The sequence below is a fragment of the Triticum urartu genome, chromosome 7A, assembly GCF_056163025.1.
Source record: "Triticum urartu cultivar PI428250 chromosome 7A, HENAU_Tu73, whole genome shotgun sequence".
Lineage (NCBI taxonomy): Eukaryota > Viridiplantae > Streptophyta > Magnoliopsida > Poales > Poaceae > Triticum > Triticum urartu.
The window spans coordinates 151,020,658-151,035,334 of NC_141879.1; the positions used below are offsets into that span (position 1 = coordinate 151,020,658).

The 14,677-nt window shown below is 50.7% G+C and overlaps 1 protein-coding gene and 1 pseudogene across 5 annotated transcripts; one reads left to right on the forward strand and one right to left on the reverse strand.

The window, feature by feature from the left end:
- The first annotated feature begins 679 nt into the window (after positions 1-679).
- LOC125520093 (O-fucosyltransferase 7-like) lies at positions 680-5,166 on the forward strand. Of its 5 annotated transcripts, none has more exons than XM_048684908.2 (12): positions 680-1,228; positions 1,324-1,401; positions 1,516-1,615; positions 1,713-1,780; positions 2,783-2,871; positions 2,950-3,130; positions 3,243-3,371; positions 3,472-3,605; positions 3,710-3,923; positions 4,010-4,194; positions 4,280-4,375; positions 4,463-5,166. In XM_048684908.2, the coding sequence occupies exons 1-12, from the start codon at positions 1,058-1,060 to the stop codon at positions 4,602-4,604; spliced, it is 1,587 nt and encodes a 528-aa protein (XP_048540865.1). In that variant the 5' UTR covers positions 680-1,057; the 3' UTR covers positions 4,605-5,166. The 5 variants fall into 5 exon arrangements, with proteins under 5 accessions (XP_048540865.1, XP_048540866.1, XP_048540867.1 ...); XM_048684909.2 differs by having other exon boundaries at positions 1,327-1,401; XM_048684910.2 differs by lacking the exons at positions 1,516-1,615; positions 1,713-1,780 and having other exon boundaries at positions 681-1,228.
- Positions 5,167-6,066: 900 nt separating this feature from the next.
- LOC125524446 (24.1 kDa heat shock protein, mitochondrial pseudogene) lies at positions 6,067-8,097 on the reverse strand (annotated as a pseudogene).
- Between the last annotated feature and the right edge of the window lie 6,580 nt (positions 8,098-14,677).

The window sequence follows — 14,677 nt, forward strand, 5'->3', positions numbered from 1 at the left end:
CGCCTGCTCCTTGCGCCATTCCTCCACCAGTGGGGGAGGGAGGAGCTCCCGTTCTCCGCGTCGTTGCAGCGCTTGCGAGACGGATCACCGTCAAGTCCGCCGCGACCGCCGAGCCTTCCTTGGCCACCCCTCTCGTCGCCCGCACACGACATTTCCTCTTGCCTCAGGTGGCTCAACTCGCTGGAGCTCGCTATATTTGTTGCTGGAGTAAAAGAAATGCGGCAGAGGAGGATGTGAACCCTACAACGCCCCGGTGCCGGCATATATTGTGGAATCGGGGGCGGTTTAAGCCCCCCCCCCCCCCCTAAAGATTTTAGGGGCCGGACCATTTTTACCAGACCTGGTTCGGCTTTTTTTTACCGTCTTGTAAATCTGCTGGAGAAAGCGTTCCGACGAGGTTTTACTGTATCTGCTAGAGTTGCTGTAATCCTCTAAAAAAACCAGTCCAAGGAAAACCGACATAAACATTTGCACCTCCAAACAAAGACAATTTGGAGACACGATCACTTTACCATCAATTTTAGCACCACATCCACTACGCCGAAACTAATTAAAAGCCTCCATGAAACCACGCCGAAGAGCACCGATAACGAACCGGTTTAATCGCCGCAAAACCACCGCGACCCGTCCGTACACTACACTACACACGCCCCGCCCACTCCCCTCCCCCCTCCCCGCCCCTGGCACGAACCACGCTGCGGTTTAAGACGGGCAGGGCAGGTGGCGAGTGCCATTGCCATCCGCCGCTCTCCGTCCCGTCCCGTCTCCAACAAAACCCCCGCCCCTCCGCCTCGGAAGCGCTCCCCCTTTCCCTCCGCCCGGCGCGGCCCCCGTTTTACCGCGGCCAGCAGGCATCGTCGGCCCCGCACGCAAGCGCCTCCCGGGGAGCGACCAAAAAGCCAGCGCGCCACGGCCTGACCTGACGGCCCACCTCGCTCCATCTGGGGCGGGCAGCGCGGAAAACAGAACCGAACCACGCGCGCCGACTACCTCGCTGCGGCGCCAAGCAAAGCGCGACGGCACGGGGCCGGGGCTTTCTGGGAGGTCGGCGGATGAGATGGCGCTGCGGCGCAAGGGGAGGTCGGCGGGGCGGCGGGCGGCGGTGAGGTGGTGGCTGCTCTCCCTCCTCGGGGCCGGCGCCGCCGTCACCGCCGCGGCCGCGCTGCTCGCCGTCGCGCTCCACGTCTCCGCGTCCGCCACGTCCGGCTCGCCCTACCGCCTGGCCAAGGTACGCGCGACTTCCGGGTCTCTCTGTGGCCCTTCCGTCTCTCAGATTGAAACTCTCTGGGGTGTGCTAACGGATCGCCGCCGCCGCCGCCGCAGCAGCCGCGGGAGGCCGAGGAGCTGCGCTGGGAGCAGGAGTTCGCGCCGCCGCAGCTCGCCTCGCCGCACGCGCGGAAGGTGATTCCCTCGCCGTGCGCCGCCCGATGGCGCGTCTCTTACCGTTGTGCCAGTATATTTTATCCTGTTACATGGGAGCCCGTGACATTGGGGATTAATCTCTAGATTTGACAGCTGGACGGCGCGGCCGAGGACGCGCCGGAGAAGAGGCTGTGGCTGCCGGCCCCGTCGCGCCGGTTCGTGCCCTGCGTCTCGCCGTCGCTCGAGTACAGACGTACGCGCACTGGCACTTAAATCTAGCGGTAGAATCTCGCCCGCCCGGCGCACATTCTCGGTAGGCCGTTCTGATTCTGGTCGGCCTGTTTTTCCAGGTCCGGAGGCATCGAGGGGGTACCTGCTCGTACACACCAATGGCGGGCTCAACCAGATGCGCGCCGGGGTGAGTCATTGGTTCGTCCTGGTAAAAAATTCCCTAGTTGCCGTGGCATAGGAATAATGGTCCAGTTTGCATTAGATATGCTTGACTTACGTGGTGGGAAGCTGGAAACTAGCGTGCGTGCATGTGGGATGTTTGATCAGAGTTGACGGTTTTGTAGCATTTCATCATCAGCTTTGTGGGCAGTGTTTCGGTGCTGTATTCAATGCGTACTGGTGGTTCTGGTGCTAGTGTAGACACCCGACTTCAGTGGGCAGTGTTTTGGTGCTTCATCCCCATCTAGCGATATGCCTGCATAAGCTTGAACTGGCGGCTGTGAAACTAAACTGGCTGCTGCGCGCAGTTCTCCAGTTATTGCCCAACCGAGTTATCGGTGGAATAGACATGAATGGCTCAACTGCACTCAGGATAAAGTCCTGAGTATGATTGGGGGGTGCATGCTGTCTCTGCACTCTTCTGAATTTCTTGTCCTAGTGTGCCATTGAGTGTCGCAGTCATTTTCTTTGCCATGATAAATGTTGATTATTTGAATGTGCCATTGTCATATTTGTGCCATCACTTCAGTCACTATCTTGTACGTTTCATTTATAGCATCCAAGACAGCTGTATATACTTGTGACAAGAAAGGTGCCTGATTTGTTAGGTGATACCAAAAGTGAATACGTTCTCTTTGAGCATACATCCCTTGAGAGAACGAACATCAACTCCTGCAAAGTCCTTTTGAGTTTGATCCGTTAACAGAATTTGCTAGTTTTGTTTAGGCGGGCTTGAACATATCCTTTTGCATGTTAGAGGTTTTTCCTATTCTTAGGAATGTCTTAACAAAAGCGTGATGTGACTTGATAAAGATAGGAAAGATGAAGCATATGTTCATTGTTTTGTCTTCTGTCTTGTGTATACATGTCCCTGATTACCAATCAATCATAATCATGAGAAGCTTCACTTTAAATGCAAGCTCCCACACACTTCCAATTTTTCACTGATTTGTTCTTATTTTTATGGCAGATCAGTGATATGGTAGCAGTTGCACGAATACTCAAGGCTACACTTATAATCCCAGAACTTGATAAGAAATCGTTTTGGCTCGACAAAAGGTGGACACTGCATGGTTGTTTTTGCTCTGAGCCTTAACTGATCAAACTGACACAACCATTTTTCATTTCTCAACACAGCAACTTTTCGGATGTCTTCGACGAAGAACACTTTATACGTTATTTGGCAAACGATGTGATAATTGAGAAAAAGTTGCCAAAGGAATTGGTGAAAGCACCAAAATCTGTTAGGTACTTCAAGAGTTGGTCTGGAGTAGATTATTATCAGGATGAGATTTCTCCACTATGGGAGCACCGTCAGGTTTGGATTCCACAACTACTGCCCTTTTGTGGCTGCGTACTAATCAACCGTAAGCAGTAGTTACTGGATGCAAGTATTTGGAACTGTTATTCTGATCAAAGATTTGTATCAGGTTATTCGAGCTGCTAAATCGGATTCTCGCCTTGCAAACAACTTCCTCCCTCCTGATATTCAAAAACTTCGCTGCCGGACCTTTTTCCAGGCACTTAGATTTGCTCCCCCAATCGAAGCTTTAGGCAATGTAAATCCTTCTCTAAAGTCCATCACGGGAAAAATATAACATTATAGTTCGAACTTCTAATGTATAAATGTATTGACAAATAATATCAACCAATTTTCAGCTTTTGGTGGAGAGGATGAAAGCATTTGGACCATATATTGCTTTGCATTTACGCTATGAGAAGGATATGCTTGCTTTTAGTGGGTGTACGTATGGTCTGTCAGAGACCGAATCAGAGGAGCTTGCAATGATCAGGCAAGGCCTTTAAAATAGATTTGTTAGTCATTGCATTGTCTTTACTTTCTTGGTTTTAGAACTCTATAGTATTATGTGACTTACTTCTTCACCTATTTTTACAGAGGAAACACAACCTACTGGAAGGTGAAAGACATTGATCCATTAGAACAAAGATCACATGGTCATTGTCCCCTGACGCCAAAGGAGGTTGGAATGTTTCTTTCTGCCCTAGGATATCCATCAAGCACCCCAGTTTACATAGCTGCAGGGGAGATATATGGAGGTGAATCTCATATGGTCGATTTGCAATCCCGATTCCCAATTCTGATGAACAAGGTATGAACACTGCCATTTTGTTTTTCCTAGTGTTTGACAACATGACTTTTGTTTGTTCAGCATATTGTGTCTTCTCCATTTTGCAGGAGAAACTGGCCTCTGCTGAAGAACTGCGACCGTTCAGCCAATACGCTTCTCAAATGGCAGCTTTGGATTACATCGTTTCAGTAGAAAGTGATGTATTTATTCCATCATATTCTGGGAACATGGCACGGGCTGTTGCCGGTCATCGGCGTTTCCATGGCCACAGGAAAACAATCAGTCCTGACAGGTGAAACAACAACTAGCACTTGTCTATAAAGCTGCTGCGTCACCCTTCCCTTCTTCTCGGTCTCATATTTTTTTTCTGTCCTCAGGAAAGCATTAGTTCATTTGTTTGACAAAGTTGACAGTGGATTACTCGATGAAGGCAAAAAGCTATCGCAAAAGATAATAGAAATGCACCAGAAGAGGTACTGAACTGGGCATGAGAGCCAAAGGACCCTTTGCTATATTTTTAACTGTTTGTATTTCTTATGCTGTTCTTCATCTGTCTTCAGACAAGGTTCTCCTCGGAAACGGAAAGGTCCCGTGTCCGGGACGAGGGGCAGCGATAGGTTTCGGTCAGAGGAGGCATTTTACGAGAACCCTCTTCCTGATTGCCTTTGTCAATCGAATGACGATTCTATTGTCAGCATATAACCACGATCATGGAGTTAACCGGTCTTCGCCGCCCCTGCCCCCTGGCGACCATTCCCAGGTACATAGAGGAAAGGGAGGTGCATACTGATAAAGTTCCACAGCATTAGAGCTTCTGCTTAGCTGACATTACGGTCCAACGATTCGTTGGCACACACGGCCCGGCTCTCTTCCGCAGAACAAGTTGCCAATGCACCAAAGATGTTCGGAGCAGCTGTACAGCGGTTTAGATGTAACTGCAGTTTGTAAGCATGGGTATAATTATTACCTCTTGTAAGTATAGGACTAATAAAGAGCAGAGGATAGTTTCTGTTGAAACATCTCAACGCTAGTAGTATCTCACCTGAGATAGTTTCTGTTGATCTGACATCACACGATGGCAGCATGAGGATGAGTATGTTCAGAACACGGCTGTGCAGGGCTTTAGATGTAGCTGCATTTGTAAGCCTCTTGTGTAGGTAAAACCAATACAAATAGAATAAGAGGAATAGGTGAGACATGCTGAATTCCTAGCTGGGTATTTCTGAATGAAAGTTTGAGCTTGGAGGAGCAGTGCACTGGAAAACATTGCACCAACATTGAGTTTCCGATTTCTTTGTTACAAGTGCACACCAGAATGTGCTAAATTTTTGTGTCATGTGTCTTGACAGTTACAATCATGTTCTGTTTGTCACCATGAAAATCACGAAGGAGCTGATAAACAAACGCCCATCTCATATGGCTGTTTACACAAGAAGAGTACAACTACCTACAAAAAGTAACACAGAGGATAGACACACGAATTTCAATGAGTCCGTTCACTACTAACTCAGTTCATCACGTCAGACTTGAGGGAATCAACCAAGTTCATGGCTAATTTCACCATCAAATAAGTTAATCAAGCCAAGCTGGAGTAAATCAGAAATTCCATGACCAGTTTCACCAAAGTAGTTCAGTTCATCACGTGCAAGTTTGAGGAAATCAACAAAGTTCATGACCACTTTCACCACCAAATCAGTTCATGTGCAAAGCTTGAGGTAATCAACAAAGTTCATGACCATCCCTAAAAACAAAGTTCATCAACAATTTCACCACCAAAATCAGTTCATCACGTCAAACATGAGGAAATCAACAAAGTACCATGACCAATTTCACCACCAATGCAGTTCAGTTCATCATGTGCAAGCTTGAGGTAATCAACAAAGTTCATGACCATCCCTCGAAAAAAGAAGTTCATCACCAATTTCACCACCAAAATCAATTCATCACGTCAAACATGAGAAATCAACAAAGCTTCATGACCAATTTCACCACCAAAGAGTTCATCATACTCCCTCCGTCCGGAAATACTTGTCCTCAAAATGGTTGTATCTAGACTTATTTTAGTTGTAGATACATTCATTTTATCCTTTTTAAGACAAATATTTACGGATGGAGGGAGTACGAACAGAGTTCCCGACCAATTTCACCACCAGTCGATCAGAACTCAGAAACCACGATCCAAGACGATAGACGAAGCAAAACAAGGCAGAAAGACACCAAACGTCACCACACCAACAAGGCATCTCTCATCCTCTCGCGCCGGCCATCCTCCATGAACACTACCACTACCACTACTAGACTCGATCCGTCTTCCATCAGTACTACTACCACTACGACTACTCGACTCGCCTCCATACTCGATCGTCACCTGGAACACGTCCATGCGCTCCTCCTCCTTCAGTTTGGGCACGGTCACCTTCAGCACGAAGTTCTTCATCTCGGCCTTGATCTTGTCCATCTTGTACTCGCCAGCGGGCATCTCGATGCGGTGACTGTACCTTGACAGCGCGGGGTTGCTGTCGCCTTTCCGGTGCGCCTTCTCGCCCCCGCCCTTGATCACCAGGATGTTCCGCTCCGCCCACACCTTCACGCGTTCCTTCCCGAGCCCCAGCATCAGCACCGTCAGGTACACCGCGTCTTCGTCGTCCTTGTCCACCCACCACCCGCGCCGCGGCGCCCCTGCCGCGGAGGAGAGGCCGGGCGGGGCGGCACCGTCCTCCATCAGAGCGTACAGACGGTCCACGCATCCCGGGATGCCTACCGGGGCGAGCACGTCTGCGGAATCTGTTAGAGTGTGGACTCGGTCTGCCCTCACCTCCCACGATCAAGGCCACGATCATCTCCTCGTCGCAGATGTTGTAGCGCCAGCAACTCTATATGTACCCCCCTCCATGTACTCTCAATACAAGGAATGAAAACACTCTATTAATCTTCATGGTATCAGATATTCGATCCTCTTCCGCAAACACACGCTCGCCATGACCAACTCCGGCGAACTAACCACCCAAGACGGCGGCCAGCCAACCACCCAAGACGGCGGCCAGCCAATCCTTCCCGCTCACGGCGGCCAGCCAACCACCCAAGACGGCGCCTAGCCAATCCTTCCCGTTCCTCCCACCTCCCAGCCGCCTTCTCTCAACTTCAACGACACGATCACGGACATCACCCCCTTTATCCCCATCGTGCTCGATCTTCATAGCCACAACTACTATCATTGACGGCATCTTTTTGAGATACATCTTGGCCGCTGCTCTCTTCTTCACCACATCACCGGCGATGCGTCGCCGGCGCCCCACGACTCCCGCTGGCTCAAGGATGATCTAGCCATCATCCAGTGGCTGTACACGCGCATCTCCACTGAGCTCTTCAACTTGGTGGTCATCGATGGCGCAACTTCTCGCGACATCTGGATCGAGCTCCATCGGTTGTTCCAGGACAACCACGACGCTCGCGTCTCCGCCCTCAACACCGAGCTTCGCACGGTCACCCAGGGAGACCGCCCCGTTGGCGTCTTCTGCCAGTGAATCAAGGCCATCGGCGATGAGTTTCGCGAGCTTGGCGAAGTGGTCGCCGACCGCCCTCTTCTTCACGTGCTCATGGGTGGACTCGACGAGCAATTTGCTCAACAGGCGACTTTGATCCCGCTTCTCCGCTGCCGCGCGCTCTGCTCCACCTCCGGTGGCTGCGGTGCCGCCCCCGCCATCTTCTGCACCACAACCCCCTCCCGGATGGCGCCCCAGCCCCAACTACAAGGGCAAAAACCTGGTGTACCGCCTGCCGAAGCCCGGATCGGCGTCCTCTTCATCGATGCCTGCCCCTGCATCGAATCCTCCTCCACCAGCCGCCGCACCCTCACCTCCGGCTCCTTCGACCTGGCGTCCTCAGCATGATCTGTGGACTAGGCTGGTGCAGGCATGGCCTATGCCCTGGTCCGCTCCCTCGCCATATGGTGCTCCGTCGGCCTACATCGGCAGCTGGGCTCCAGGCCTCCGTCTCTCCACCGGCGCGCCTGGTCTCCTCGGCGCCCGTCCACCACCGCATGCCTATGCTGCATATGCGCCTCTGTACCAGGCGGCGCCGCCCACGTACCCCTACGGCTTCCCCATGCCACCACCCTGGTAGCACGCGGCCTCGGGCACCTCTTCGTCAACTCAACCACCGCCCGCCTCTGCTTCACCCTTGACCGCGTCGGCTTGGGATCAGGCCGCCTTCATCGCTGCCATGAACTCTCTTACCACTTAGGACGCAGGTAACGATTGGATCTTCGACTCTGGTGCATCCTGTCATATGTCTGCATCTAGCGCTTCACTTTCCTCACTTCATCTCTATGTTATGTTCCCCTCCATCACCATCGGAGACGGCTCCTCTGTTCCAGTCACCGGCGTCGGTACTTCCTACCTCTCTCACTCTCTCTCGCCCCTTCTCCTTAGAGAAGTTCTTGTCGCTCCCGCTCTCATTAGGAACCTTATATCCGTTCGCCGTTTTACTATTGACAATCAGGTTTTCGTTGAATTTGACCCTTTTAGATTGTCTGTGAAGGATCTTCGAACCAAGAAGGAGCTAGCTCGGTTCAATAGTCGGCGATCTGTACACTGTCCACGACGCCACCACTCCCACGCCTCCTCCTCACGCCATGCTCGCCTCCATCACCTCGTGGCATCGCCGGCTCGGGCACCCCAACAGCACGACGACGACGAATCTTCTCGATGAATTTCAGATTTCTCACGCTCGTAGTTCACACGACACTTCTCTTTGTCACGCTTGTCAGCTAGGCAAGCATGTTAGGCTACGTAGTTCTTTTCCTTTTAAACTTTTGCATTGTGACTTGTGGACATCACCCACACCAAGTGTATCCGGTTTCAAATATTATCTTGTCATGTTAGATGACTACTGGAACTTCATCTGGACATTCCCTCTTCGTGCCAAGTCTGATGTTCATATCCTGTTTGTTATTTCCAACACTATGTATCCACTCACTTTGCTCTTCCCATCAGATTCTTGCAATGTGACAACGGCCGTGAATTTGACAACGCCCGCAACCATGATTTCTTTCTTCACCATGGTATCTTACTTCGCTTCTCCTGTCCTTACACCTCACCTCAGAACGGCAAGGCCGAGCGCTCTCTCCGTACAATCAACGATGTTCTCCGCACTCTCCTTACTCAGGCGTCCATGCCTGCCCGCTATTGGGTCGAGGCTCTTCGTCATGCCACTTTCCTCCTCAACGTTCGGCCCACCAAAACTTGCCCTCATTATTCTCCCTACGATTCGCTTTTCCTCACTCCACCTAACTATGCCGATCTTCGTGTCTTCGGCTGCTTGTGTTACCCCAATATGTCCGCTATCTCTGCCAACAAATTAGCTCCACGATCGCTTCCCTGCGTTTTCTTAGGGTTTTCAGATTCCCACAAAAGATATCGCTGCCTTCATATCCCTTCTGGACGCGTAATCCTCTCACGCCACATCACTTTTGACGAGACAACATTCCCCTTTGCCGTCCACACATCGCCAGACCTATCCGCGCCGCTTTCCCCCACCAGTCCATCGCTCCACGATCCCCTGCGATCGACGTGCATGGCCTGCATGGCCATGTACACCTGGACCCCACCACCACCCCACCACTACATGCAGCTGGTCCCGTAGCTCCTGCTCCCGACATCTCCGGTCCCGCGGATCTCCTGGATCTCGCGCCCAATCCCTCTCCCGCACCCACCACCTGCTGTCCCCCGAATCTCTCGGATCCCGCGCCCCCAGCTCTCCCACTCCCGACAACTGTTGTCCTGCGGATCTCTCGAACTCTGTACCATCCAATCCACATGCACCCACCGATTCCTCTGCTCCACTCATGCCACCTCGCCAGCCGGATCCACCCTCCTCTTCTCCTACACCATCGCCCGACCCTAGCTCGCTACCACTTGAGCCGTTCCTGTTCCCGTTCCTCACAATGCCCATTCCATGCGCACTCGAAGCAAAGCTGGTTTCAGCCGGCCCGTCGATCATCTTAACCTTACTGCCTCAACCTCTCCCATCTCTCCCATCCCCACCTCCTACAAAGCCGCTCTTCTGGACCCACATTGGTTTCAGGCCATGAACGACGAGTACGACGTCCTCCTCAACAACACCTGGACTCTCATTCCTCGCGTCCCCGGAGCTAATGTTGTCTCCAATAAATGGGTGTTTCTCCACAAATTTCATTCGGATGGCTCGCTCGCTCACTACAAAGCTCGCTGGGTCTGTCGCGGTGACTCTCAACAACCCGATGTCGACTTTGACGAGACTTTTTCGCCGGTTGTCAAGCCCAGTACCATCCGCGCCGTCCTCAGTCTCGTCGTCTCCTTGTCGTGGCCTATCTGTCAGCTGGATGTTAAGGATGCATTTTTGCACGGATCCATCAACGAGACTGTCTACTGTCGTCAACCCCTTGGCTTTTCTGATCCTTCCTTTCCTGACCACGTCCGCCACCTTCAAAAGTCCTTGTATGGTCTCAAACAGGCGCCACGAGCTTGGTTTCAACGTTTTGCTTCCTACATTCAACGCCTAGGTTTTGCTCCCTCCCGCTCCGATTCTTCCCTCTTCATATTCCACCCCTCTACGCATACGGCTTACTTATTCTTGTATGTTGACGATATTGTTCTCACCGCCTCCTCCACTACCTTTCTTAACCACATCATCGCCTCCCTGCGCGCTGAGTTCTGCATGACAGATCTTGGCCCGCTTCATCATTTCCTCGGCGTTGCTGTCTCCCGGTCCTCTACGGGCCTCTTCCTTTCTCAGCGTCAGTACGCTGTTGAGCTGCTCTCCAAAGCTGGTATGACCGACTGCCACCCTACTCGCACACCTGCTGAGACCGGCGCCAAGCTTTCTTCTACCGGCGAACCCCTTCCTGACGCCACCCTCTATCGTAGCATCACTGGCGCTCTCCAATACCTTACACGACCTGATATCGCCTACGCTGTACAGCAGGCCTGCTTGCATAAGCATGACCTGCGCCTTCCACATATGACCCATGTTCGACGCATTCTTCGTTACCTCAAGGGTACACTTGATCATGGCCTTGCTGACGGTGTCCTGGACTAGGGGGTACTCACCACGTCATCTCCCGATCTGTTAGATTGGGCCGAGGACCCCCATGGCCGTATACTCATGGGCCAGTTCGGACAGCTGCCGCATACAAGGAAGATTCCACAAGACTTGGCGATCAAGACAAGGACTCCTCCCCACCAGCGTATTCGGCTAGGACTCTTGTTATTCTAGGCCTCTGGTGCATTATATAAACCGAGGCCAGGCTAGTCGATAGATCATATACAACATACAATCATACCATAGACTAGCTTCTAGGGTTTAGCCTCTCTGATCTCGTGGTAGATCTACTCTTGTACTACCCATATCATCAATATTAATCAAGCAGGACGTAGGGTTTTACCTCCATTAAGAGGGCCCGAACCTGGGTAAAACATCGCATCTCCTGCCTCCTGTTACCATCCGCCTTAGACGCACAGTTCGGGACCCCCTACCCGAGATCCGCCGGTTTTGACACCGACATTGGTGCTTTCATTGAGAGCTCCGTTGTGTGTTCGGCAAAAGATTGATGGCTCGCCTGCAGATCAACTGCGACTTCGGCATCTTCATCACCAGCTCGACTGGTCACCTTGGTTTGACCAAGGACCGTGCCCTACCTCCGATCGTCATGTTCGGATGAGGGCCTTTATAAACATCAACTCCGATCTCTATCAAGATCATGGAGGAATCATCCAGGGAGCCCGGGGGCTCAACGTCAACATTGCCCTCGGGCGATCGTGCTGTTTTTCTGGACAGCAAACTTGTGTCCGCCGCCACCGCCTCCTCAAGTGTCTTTTTAACGATTGCTTTGGTGGAATTGTGCGGAATTGAGTCTACAACAACCCTGGAAAATTTCATCAAGTTCCGATGAAGGAATCTCTGGCAATCCACGATATACCAGAGCCATGTCAAATCTAGATGAGAATCTGGACGAGTTTAGGGCGTGGTGTCCAGCTTCTAGCTCGGACGTCCTTTGGAAGATCCAACCGTTGATCGGCTGCGGAATTCCTATATCTACCACCTCTCAACATTTCAGCTCGATCCGACCGTCCAAACTCAGGGAACCTTCCGATTAGTGCATTACTTTTTGGATCTGCTTTCTGCGTGAAAACGAATCCGACCCGAGTTCATCTTTTTTATGAACGGGATTTCGGACATCCTTTTTGAAGAAAGTTTTGTATGGGGTATTGTGTTTTGTTGCCGAACACATCCCACTAACTTTAAAATCTTTTAAACATGATCTTCAACATCATGCTGGTGCCAAACCAGTCCGGCAATATTGCTCCACGGCTGCCGACCTGCGCTAGACACGTCGTCACTTTGTTGAGCCGAGCTCAATTTCTTCGGATCATCATCTCGGCAAGCCGAACAAGAGTCCGACATCGCGAAGGATAAATCATCACCAACATCGCCGCCCCACGGATTACACGGAGCGGGCATACCGGCATCACCGCACGGTCGCTTCATCAAGCCGACATCGACCACGTCACGACCTGCATCGGCAGGGCCACACTATTGCTTCTTCAAGCTGGTGTCCATCACACCGACCTACTTCGACTCATCGGCTGACATCGAGGCTTCGACATCTCGGCTGGACCGGGGGCTTCGCTATCTCTTCATCAACCTACTCCGGACACTTCGGCGTCACTAGCCGACCAGCTCCGTCACGTTAGCTGGACCGAGGGCTTTGCCTCGGCGAGCCAACCTTTGCCAGCATTGCCATGCCGTTGTTTTATCGCCCATCAGACAATGGGCACCTTCCTTCGGATTGCTACAACAAATAAACCAGGTGCTATTAATCCCAGTATTTTTTGCTTGTTTGGGTTCATTTTTCCCAAGGAATTATTACTCTAGTTTGTCCATCATATGTACACAGGTCTATCAAAGGGTGGCCGCATTAACGACAGTCGCATGGTGGTTCGGTCAGTTTCCGTACGGCGAACGCCGCATCTGGAGCTCGGACCGACCTGTTAATTCAGGCTTTGCCACGCCTTTACCGCATCACGCCGACGCCCTGCATCGACATTGACTTCGGCACCAGGCCGTATTTCTTTTATTACTCACTTTGCATAAATTATTTATTATGCAATTATTTTTTTAATTATCATTATTACTATTATTTCCGATTTGCACTATTTTTCGTGCACAAGAAAATGATCCGGGGACTTTGGCATCACTCTGCCGGTCTGCATTGACGAATGTCACCACTTCGGCGTGTCGAGCTCTTCGCTCCGCCACCTCGGGACTGGCTTGGGGGATGGAACCTTGTCCCGCATCAAGCTCGGACCGCGTCATCAATACCGAACACATTAACCAGCTAAGTCGCTTTCATGCTCAAAGCTTTAACTTCTAACTTGTGTTCGGTTCGACCAAGCATTATACTTTTTTGGAAAAAAGTTGCTTGTAAAAAATTTCCTTGTCCAAACTTTGTTTGTGACGCATAAATTCAAATACCCAATTCATTTGGGAGCTTCCTTCATGAAGCTTTTCCTCTTGCATATGATTATGCTTCTACGGCTTCGTTCCTTGTTCGTGTATTACGCCACAATATGCACCATATTGACTTAAGCGATTTGCAAGCTGGGTTGCCTCGCTCCTGTGTTTACCCCTACGTTTCCGATTGTTTGGCTAGGGAGTAAAGGGAGCACCTCTGCGATTGTCACGATTGGGTCATCCGAGTCGGACCTTAGACTGGGTGAAGCCGAAAGCTAGCGCTCTTATAGTTTTCAATGATGGTTGGCACACAACGGAACTCATGAGTACAAAAAATCTATTGCACAAGTCTCATAATAACAATGAGCACCGAAGAAAGGTATCGATGGGGGTACTATTTTCTTCGAAGATGCTTCTTACACTTCGCAGTAATATAGCATAAGTTCCCTGAGCGCGCTTTGTCTGTTATAGCCTTATGGCCTGATTGCCTGGTTATTGGAAACACCGTCGATATTCTCGACAGATGGAGTACATAACACTTTTCGGTCCTTGACCAAAGAGGGAGAAGCCGACGGTCGGTTAAGACGCGTTTAAAGTTCGGTTGAACATAGATATGATATAAGTACTTCGGTACATGCAATCATTCTTTTACCCAAGTCACTTGGGGGCTCTTAAATTTATATGAGCCATTTTATGATAAGTGTTCTTCTTCTTAGTCGTTGCAAAGTTTTATTATTATTATTATTATTATTATTATTATTATTATTATTATTATTATTATCTATCACTCCTTTTTTCAACACGAGCATGTGGTAACTAGCCGGGGAGCCTAATTTCTCTCTCAAAGCCGCTAAAGTTTAGATTGCTAAACTGGCCTAATGAGAAGTACTCCGCCCTCGGGATAGGAGGTTGAAGCCGTAGGCTGACCCACTTGAAGTCTTGAGATAGGATGTATCATGTTAAAGCACGACAGAAGCACTTCTTTTGCTAAGGCCAATTTTCGGATTGGCACCGAACACTTGATCTTGTTCGGACGTCAAGTTTTTACTGACGTTTTTTGGTTTTCCAAGCTTGTGGCACTTTTAAACTATTTGTGTGTTTTCAGCACAAGTCTCGCAGTGCAACGCCAGACACCTTTAGAGATTCGGCAAAAACATTCTCGGATATTGCTATATATGCATCGGTTTCGAATTGTGTCTTCGGTCAATAGTTGGGTTGCCCGGTGCGCTTGCCTCCTACGTTTCGCTTTGTTCGGCTAGGTGTGCAAAGGGATAACCACTGCG